Genomic DNA, 10,223 nt, shown 5'->3' with positions numbered 1-10,223 from the left:
ACACCTGCTTTATAAGCTACTTTTTTGCAACCCAAGGGCTTTTAATCCACTCAAAGGGAGCGGAGAGGACCAAAAACCCTTAGCTTGCAAAGATGATTCTAATCATAAACATACTTTTATACTTCTTACACTTTAAAGGGACTTGGACACGATTTAAGATCAAAAATTTTATTTTTATTTTTTATGTATAAAATGGTTTACTAGTGCATTTTAAATGATGGACCAAAATATTGAATGTTTAAGTCAAGTTACAAGCGAGATACTGAGTTAAGAATTGGTTGTTATGTAAACAAAGCTCGAGTCTTATAGTTGTTTACAAAAAATGTAATGTAGAGAATTACAATTTCTTTGTCAAAATGACATGTAAAAACAATTTAAACTAATTCAGTATCTTCATAAATACTACATGAATTATCAACAAAAAAAAGATACATTTGATCGAAACTTACACCAATACAATACATATGTAAAAATGACAACATTCTGGCTTTGTTTACAAAACAAAGAATTATGAACTCTGTAAATTGCTTATAACCTAATATTTGACTTTCAAATTTTGACAAAGCATTATAAAATTATAAACCTATATTTATCAGTAAGCATTGAAAATGGAAAAATAAAATTTGAAAATTTTAAGTCAAATCATGTCCAAGTCCCTTTAATTCTTCAACATAATTGTAGAAAAAAGTATCACCATAAAAATGACATCAGAATTTTAATTTAATTACATTTTTATTGATAGATGAAAACCGGTGTATGAAATTATGTATCAGTTTGCTGATAGAAAAACAATTGTCATTAATTATCAAAACTCCTGACCAATAATGTTAGATATTGTAACACTTTTTTAAACTTTAAGGCATTTTACCTGCCTCATATCATGATGAAAGGCGTTTTCTATGACGTCCGCGCGCCAATCATATCTTTTATTGGTAAAACCTAGAGGGCTTCCGAGGTTAACATACGTAAACATGGCCGAAAAACAGAAAGGTATGTTAGCACGTGTTGATCAATCTAACACCTCTAATAAGACTAATATGGCATTTGAGATGGGTGCCTGGTAGTCTTAGTCTGTTGATAAACAGGATGATGTCATATCACAGTAGATTTATCGAGCTTTTTTATTCTTTGTGCGATTAGGAATGAAGCTTTCGAGGAAACTCGGTCTAGTGTAAGATTATAAAGGAAAAGTTTAAAAAAATTATAATTGATCAGTTTAATTAACAACGTATAGCATCTCTTCTGATTAGCAAAATGTTTTCTAAAGGTATGCTAAAAAATTCTTTTCACATAATCATGATATTTTTATATGAAGAATGGAAATTATGAATGTGACCGAAATTTAATTACATGTATTGACTATAAATATAATTGTTTATTTGTATGGCAACTCAAAAGTTCAGAATGAGTAACAATACCATTGTAGTTTAAACACTGAAATACTTTTCTCATTTTCTTTTACAGTTCATTCTTTTGAAATTAGAAGAGACTGTTTTCTTTTTGTGTCTTGAATTTTTGTTCAACTCTTTGTCAGTTAGTTAATCTATATTTGGTTTTTTCCTAATTTTTTTTACAATGCTGTTATGAATCAATGAAGTCTGCTTGGTATATTTAAGTGATATATGTACATACATTGACACATTCTTCACTCTAAAATGACAGAACTTGACATATGTTATAAAGTCATATGTTATAAAGTCATCTTTAGGATCAGGCCTACCAGCTAGGGGCCAAGAACTTATACCAGCTCACTTTTAATCTCAGTTTTATGATAAAATATTCTACACTATATATTCCTTTTCATAACTTGAAAGTGGGATTATAAGTGAGCTCATCTTTAAATTGGGGGAGGTTCTGAGGCGTATTTTGGAAATTTTATGGTATAAAATATATAATAAATTTTCCAGGGTGTTGGGGTCCGGATCCCCTCTCCCCCTTTACTGTGTGATATTACCAGTATTAATATTGAATTTTCCGAGGGGGGCCGGGTCCAGACCCCCTCTCCCCCTCAAGATCCATTCATGAGACAGAAATGTCGCATAATGCAATTAGAATGTTACTGTGTTTGATCCACGGTTACATGTAACAGACAGCTGGTAAGTGACAGGAGTCTGGAAGTGCATATGTACACATTATGGCGAACATTACATTTTATGTGGAGTATATAATTATTAGGCAGAGCCAGCACTGGTAAACATATATGTCACATGTACACATTAAAATATTTATAAACATTCATAGTAATAAGCACAATGGCCTGGCACATGCGTACCAATTATATCATGGATTATTCCGAAAACCTTAGCGAGTGCGCTGCTTGCATCAAATTCTATGTAATCGACCGAGACTTGCTGATTGCAATATAAAAAGGTGAAGGTGAAGTGCAAAGTTGCGACGGCAAGAGTGTGAAGTTGCAAAGGAGAAGGAGCTTTAGTAGTATCGCTTCTTCGCCTTCGCAACTTTGCACTCTCGCCTTTGCACTTCGCCTTCGCATCTTCGCACTTTCGCTCCTTCGCCTTTGCACCTTCACAACTTCGCACTTTCGCTCTAAAGGCGAAAGTGCAAAGGTTCAAGTGGCCCCATTGGAACAGCATAAATACCTGAATTGATAACACAATATGTACTCAATCATATGTATGCAATCAAGTCCCCTTCTGATGAAATTGACATGGATATTTGCTTTTCTCGTTGTATCAGTTTTTCACCCTTTCGTCAGTTCATTCCTATTTAAATTGCAAACCCAACGCACTATATAGAGGTACATACCGGTAGGGAATGCATGACTTGCTGACACAGTATTCTCAGAATGCTTATTATTTATCTACAGAGGAGCTTATGGAGGACTCTGAGGAGGGCGAGGACTGGGAGGAATGTGAGGACCAGACAGAGGTCAGCAAGGTCACCTGTCTCTTCTGCTCCATGACCTTCACCTCTGCAGAGGAAATCTTCACACATTGTCAGAGTGCACATGACCTTGACCTGATTAGATGGAGCAGACAGCACGGACTTGACTGCATACAGTACATCAAGATGATCAACTATATCAGACTAAAGGTATCCCCTCCCCCATTATTTGAAAGCATATGACAGTAAGTTATAAAAGCCTCACAAAATCTTTATGCACAAAATTACTGTACATTTAAGGTTTTTCGATCTTCAGCCTCAAAGTATTTTTTTTTTTATCCTAAAACTGTTTTTAATAGCATCCACGCATTTTGCTAAGTTATTGCAATTTTGGCCACAATGAATTTAATGGAATAAATTACGTATGCAAGTTGAGATCAAATAAGAAAAAAAAGGTTGTACTGGTGCAACGGTTGCTCGAACCCCTTTACTGATAGGTAGTAGGTCTCCGTGGAGCCACTAAGCGAAGCAGTTGGTTGAATGCCTTAGTGTAATATTAACACTTCTAGACTAATTAAATTTTTATATATAAAAGGCAGATTTATGGTATGGATAAAAAAATTCTGGATAATTAAGAGTTATCGAACATTGCTGAGGATTGGAGATACAGTAAAACACGGTTATAGCGAACACATATAATGAATTGATGCTTACAGCGAAGTGATTTTCATTCCCCCTGACTATATTACATGTTGTAGACTTGACGGATACAACGAACTACGCTTATAACGAAGCAAAATCGCCCGTCCCTGGCGCTTCGTTATAACCGTGTTTTACTGTAGTTATTAATAAGTTGGTTACTGATGTGTCCAACAGAGGGAACGCACATCCTACTTAAGATGTATTCATTGGTGGCTTACATAATTATTTTCAAGTTGGTTTTTAATCTTATAATATCCAACTATTTAGCTCATCCATTCAAAAGCTGTAAAATGTTAAGAAATATACTGTACATCTATCTGTTCAGAGTTTTCTACACATTAAACCATCAAACCAGCCTGATTACAGTCACATGTTCGCTGCTTTATTTTGATTGCCATATGAAGGTATGAAGAAGCTCTGTAAGAGGGGAAATGTTACTGACTTTATATTGACAAAATTATAAACCAGTCATTGACAATATTTGGCACTCAGATTTCTGAAAACAAAGTGAGCCTTATTTGTGAAATTGTTTAATTACATTCATTTAGATGAAGTGTTTGAAAAACTGGTATGCATAATATGACTTGTTGAATATTTTTATGACCTATCCTTATGATAATAGTTAAACCTCAAGCTTCCGTAGACCTTCATAGGGTAACAACTTACATTAAAAGGAGCTAGTGAAGATAGTAATCAGCTACAAATAACCATTTTACAATGCTGCAGTACTGATTGATACACCAGTACTATAGGGGTATTTTGGAGAAGTTTTAGTCAGTTGATAGTGAAATGATGTAAATCAAACAAATACTGTTACATCATACATGTATTTCCCCAAACCACATTAAACTTTTTTTCAAATGCAAAAATTCTTCTTCACTTGTAAACTAGTATCTTCAATCTTTCCTCTCTCTAGTGCAATGGAATGAGTGATTTTTCAACTCTGGAACAAAAGCATTTAAACTGTAGATACAATAAAAATGACTATACCTGCTTATAAACGACACATGTAATCAATGTTCTGTGTTTGGACAGAAACCCTCAACAGGAGATGTCAGATCTTCCTTCACTCATGGAGCACCACCCTGGGAGAGCAGTGAATTCATGAACCCGGCCGACCCAGAGGACCTGCTCCTTCAGTATGGTAAGGTGTTTGTAAGAGAAAAAAAATCAAATGTTAATTGATTGGCGTAGTCACCCTAGTAGTGTCATGAATTGTGACAACCATTGAAAGGTGTCAACAAAAATGGTGCTCCTTGCAATATGATTATGTATAATAAGTTTTTCTGCAAAATCTGTTTTCTCTGATGGGTCTATTGACTTTTCATAATTTTTTCTTAAATCAAAGAAAAAAAACAACTATCTTTCAGATATTGAAGATGATATAGAGGAAGATTTTACAAACAGAGTTATAGTCCCTGATAGTGCTTCATCTGGTGGAGACCGACTGACCAATCAGAAGCTGTCCATGCTTGCGGTGGAACAGAACGGTGTCAGTCAAACAGAGTCTGAGACGATGGTCGCCCACCTCCAGGATACAGAGCAGCGAGTCCGACAGCTCGAGGAGGAACTGAGCAGAGTTCTGGGAGATTTTGACAAAGTCAAGTGAGTCGCCTTAGACACAGGAAAAATAAGGGTTTTTCTTCCTTAAACACATTCAGTGTGATTCAAAGTTAGAGAAAGAGAGCATTCAATGACAATAAAAACGGTTATTTAAAAAAAAAAACTTTTGTAAATAGAATAAGGACATTTGATTTTGTTTGAGGTCAAAAATTTTGTAATAAAATGCACTTGGCAAGTATTTTTTTTTTTTACAAGATTTGAAATAAAGGGGATAACATAATGGTATCTCAATTTTTTCCTAACTTTAAAAAATTTGAAAAATTGAGTCATATAAGCATAATAATAAAGCTTTTTAATGCTGCAAGCCTGCAGCATTTATTTTGTTGCATTGGTGCTTGAGAAACTAAACAACTGTTAAGGCCCTATGTTTAATTTGCAAATGAGAATCAAATTGTTGTTTAAACTTATCACTAACTGTAAAATACTTCTCATAGAAAAGTTGCTCAAGACCTTCTGATGTCACAGCCCAGCCAGCCAATCAGTGCAGACAATCCTGTGCAGATGTTGACCGAGGATGAAGATGATGTTTATTTTGGATCCTATGCTCATTTCAGTATCCACCAAGAAATGCTGAAAGTATGTACCTCATAGTATAATGATAAGTCAGCATTGGTTACCAGTAAATTAGAAACTGGAATTTTTTTTTAACACATCTACAGTGTGTATTTCTGTGAAATTGTTAAGCATTTTTTGTGTTAAACTTTAATTATATTACCATTCTGGAAATTCCTATTTTAATACATGTATTGACTGTGAATAATTTTCAAAAGCAGCTAACTCTTTTCTTCTGCTCAAATTAAAGATTAAGTTTCCCAGTTATACTACTCTCCATGTTATAATGTCCAGAGATATTATCATAGAAGGGTATGGGGGATTTCTATTGGATGAATTCACTAATACGTACACACAATAACTGCAGTTTGCCTTTAATCTTGGCCTGTTTTCTAGGACAAGGTCCGGACAGAGAGTTACCGGGACTTCATGTACCAGAACCCCACCCTGTTCAAGGACAAGGTGGTGCTAGACGTGGGCTGTGGGACAGGGATCCTCTCCATGTTCGCTGCCCGCGCAGGGGCCAGGAAGGTCATTGGGGTGGACCAATCAGAAATTGTGTATCAGGCAATGGACATTGTGAGGTACTTACCGTACAAGTGTTTAACAGAAACAAGGACTGTGGGGCCTCAGTAATCCATCACTTCACCTTTGGTTACCAACTACAATTTGAAATGATGCAACTTATATAGATGTTTGAAGATTTATTCATCCAGATGATTCATTACATCCAGATGATTGGGTTGAACAGGAGCTGTTTAGATAAATGAAGCCTCACAGATTTCTTTTTCACTTGATCTTACCATTTAAAAACATGTTACATGTACCTGCAGACAACATTTTTCTTGTAATTATAATTCAGAATCACTTGCTAGTGATTTCAACATCAATAGTGCAATGTTAGAAAATTATTGGCTAAAACCTTTTGAGAAAATTCTTCCATGTTATAATATGTAAACCTCTGACTACTAGAATATTTGAACCCTAAAGGTTTAAACATAGATTTCTTTATTTATCTTAAACTTTTAATCTCTTGAAGTTTTATCAAGGTCCATTGTATAATTTAGTTATCAAGTGTCTCCTAAAAAATGTATTTCATATCTCTTTAAAAATTTAAAGAGATATGAAGTCCATTTTTTATAAATAATTTTATAAAGAAATATATATTAAATCTAAATCAATTTTCAGAGAAAATGGATTGGATGATGTGGTGACTTTGCTGAAAGGGCGGATAGAGGATGTGGAATTACCGGTGGATAAAGTGGATATCATCATCTCCGAGTGGATGGGCTACTTCCTCCTATTTGAGTCCATGTTGGATTCGGTCCTGTATGCCAGGGACAAATACTTACAGCCTAACGGAGTGGGTCAGTAGACAGGGCACGCCCTTATTGATCTATACGACGCCTTATGGAGGGGTTGACTCTTTAACATGAAGCATTAAGATGTACAGTCAATAACAGTCATTTAGATGCATGCTTTCACATGTAATTAGTTAATTTGTTATGTGCTTATGAGAAGACATGGAGAAACATGTTAAACTTATGAGAATTGAACTTTCTAAAATGTTATCTTTACAAATAGAGAAGTTAAATTTTAATTAAGTCCCAAAAAAGTATAAATTTGTACTTCAAGGCAAGCAAATATTGAGCGTAACCATTTCCAATTACATGTCTCAGAATTCTTAATAAGATGGTAATTATGAATGGGACCTATCAAAATTTCATTAAGATTATTACATAACAATTTATATGTAGAGAAGTTCTTTCTTCTGTAGTTCATCCAGATAGCTGTACTATTGTGTTAGCGGCCCTAGACGACCCTGACCTTCAGGCAAGTCATGTGACCTACTGGGATGATGTGTATGGTTTCAAAATGACCTGTATGAAGTCCAAGGTGATTAAGGAGGCCAGCGTAGAAATTGTGAAAGCGGAGAAAATCATCTCTGATCAAGTAGTGGTCAAGGTACAGCTTTAGTTATTACAATTTGACATCTTTTTGAGTTTCAGAGGTCAGTCTACTGAAATGAAAAAGACAAAGATGAGAGAGAAGGGGAAAAGAAGATAAAGAGCAAGAGGATTTAATTATTTAATATATAGTTACACGTACTTTTCTGTAGAATTATATACTTGTACATGTAAGTGGAAGTTGCAAAGATAATACATGAACATTTTTTAAACCAATCCTAAGGCACATCTCTCTATCCATGCAAACACAGACATGAAATGTTGCCAAACTTGTGTGATAATGATTTTCCATAATAAAATCGAATTGTACTGAAATTCAAGCAATTTCAGCTAAAATATTCAGTGAAGTAAAAGCTTATATTACCATTTTGTATCTGACAATTTTGTCAAAAAAGAAATGAACAGTAATGAAGTTATATCAAGAGGACCTGAAATCTTAAACATCCCTTCAGGGCTCTCGATCATCCTGTTGTTTTGTTTCTTGCAGACCCTGGATTCCTGTACTTGTTCAGTGACAGACCTACAGTTCTCTCAGGATTTCACCCTCACAGCGACCAGCGAGGGACAAATTAACGCCATTGTTGGCTACTTTGATATCTTCTTTCACAAAGGATGCTCCAAACAGGTAATGCCACAAAAAGATCATCCCATCAGGATAATTTAAATATTCCTTCTATATAATTATCAATGAATTGGGCTTGCATGAATTGGCACCAATAATTTTTCAATCCACAGTATCCTGGCATTAGTTTCTTTCATTCTCTTCATCAAAATCAAATTAGGATTACTGTAAATTCCTAATTAAACATGAGGAATTAATATCCACGTAAAATCGCGAGAAGCCGGTCTCGCAAATTCTAAAATCTCGCTTTTAATTTTCGGACACATGTAAACTACATGAAACAATGATTAAATTTCGGCATTCGCGATTTTATATTCTCGCGTTTTGATGGAAAATCGTTGAATCGTGGAATTAAGTACTCGCGTAAAATAAGGAATCTACAGTATATATACTCATAAAAAGTTTACTTCGATGCACTTGCCTTGTGATTAATGTTCTTTACAAAAAGTTGACAGCAAGCAACATATGTACACTCTCATACTCTGTTTGCAAAGGGATGAAGAGGAACAGTGTCAATTTGATCACCTTATTTTTGTATCTGCAGGCGGCTGCCCGTAACTTTCAGAAGAAACATTCAAAACTTTTAAATTGTTATAGCAGAAATAACCCACAATAAATATGGTGTAAGAAATCTATTGAAGAAATCAGAGCAATGTAGCTTAATGGCCCCAGGCAGAAGTTTAAAAATTATATGAATAAACTGATGCTATAAGGCCTAATAGTATTAAATTTTTTAAAACCCATTTTTTTTTTTTTGGCAACCAATTCTGATATTTGTGAGGACTATTTTTTTTCCCCTCTTTTTTTTATTTGATAAAGTTTAACATTGAACTAAATTAATTAATTCTCAATGTTAAGTATTCATAGATTTATATTGTGTCTGTGTTACTCTGTGTAGGTGATGTTTTCTACTGGCCCAGGGGCGACGCCCACTCACTGGAAACAAACCGTGTTCCTGCTACAGCAACCTATAAAAGTCACCAAAGGTAAAAATGTCTCCAATAGCAATATCACAAAACTTAATTTACTTGGTTTATGAATGATCAAGTGGGAAATATTTGTATATCCCTGGCAGAACTTGGAAAGTGCAAGTGTTTCAATGAAGTTCTGATACAGGCTGAATCAGATAAACTTAATCAGTGATTACTATGTATGTGGAAGACCATGATAAACTCTTGCTAGATAATGTATTGATAAATCATTTAATTTTTTCTTTGGGTGAAGTTTTTCAGATCTGGTAAGTCAAACTTTAAAAAAAAAAGTTTTATTTATACATACATGTATATGTCCAAAATTAATTTTTCTGAAAGCCTTGTATAATCAACTTGTATATTCATGTTTTTGGTTGTATTTTTTCCAGGTCAAACAATTAAAGGTCACCTAGTTTGTAAGAAGAACAGACGAGATCCCCGCTCCCTGTCCATTATAATGACTGTTGATGGGGCCACCCAGAACTTTATGATGCAATAATAAAACAAAAAATAAACTGTCTAGTTATTTAGATTGTTTTTATTAGGTTCTCCATTTGAAAGTAGATTCTACGTTAAACATCTTCTTCAAAATACAAAATCTATGAGGGAGGGCAATAATTAAGATTTAGACAATTTTTTTTTCAAAGAAGTCATTTACATACATAAATTTTAAAACTGTAAGTACTCCAGTGAGAATTTGATGTTTAATTCATAATATGCTCTAAGTATTTTGTATTTCTACTGACTGTAATTTTTTTTAAGTTGCTAAACTTTAACCAAACTGGAAAGGAACATATTGAAACAAGATATCTGTGAGCCAATGCTCACTAGTGATACCCCCACTCTGATATGAATATGCAAAATAAGCAAATCAACATTTAACAGAAAGCTGGCATCCGATTGGTACAGAAATAAATCCCACAATATGGCATGCCTTAACAA

General features: G+C 34.3%; 1 protein-coding gene across 1 annotated transcript; it reads left to right on the top strand.

The window, feature by feature from the left end:
* The first annotated feature begins 887 nt into the window (after positions 1 to 887).
* LOC105320074 (protein arginine N-methyltransferase 3) lies at positions 888 to 9,799 on the top strand. The gene is made up of 11 exons (XM_011417849.4): positions 888 to 990; positions 2,828 to 3,054; positions 4,582 to 4,690; positions 4,917 to 5,151; positions 5,604 to 5,745; positions 6,118 to 6,305; positions 6,910 to 7,088; positions 7,499 to 7,686; positions 8,176 to 8,313; positions 9,209 to 9,296; positions 9,671 to 9,799. Exons 1-11 carry the CDS (start codon positions 900 to 902, stop codon positions 9,778 to 9,780), a joined length of 1,695 nt encoding a protein of 564 aa, XP_011416151.3. The 5' UTR covers positions 888 to 899; the 3' UTR covers positions 9,781 to 9,799.
* The last annotated feature ends 424 nt before the right edge of the window (positions 9,800 to 10,223 follow it).

Source organism: Magallana gigas, chromosome 9 (assembly GCF_963853765.1).
Source record: "Magallana gigas chromosome 9, xbMagGiga1.1, whole genome shotgun sequence".
In the NCBI taxonomy this organism is placed as follows: Eukaryota; Metazoa; Mollusca; class Bivalvia; order Ostreida; family Ostreidae; genus Magallana; species Magallana gigas.
Note: the sequence above shows the minus strand (reverse complement) of the source record. Positions and strands in the feature narration are given on the sequence as shown.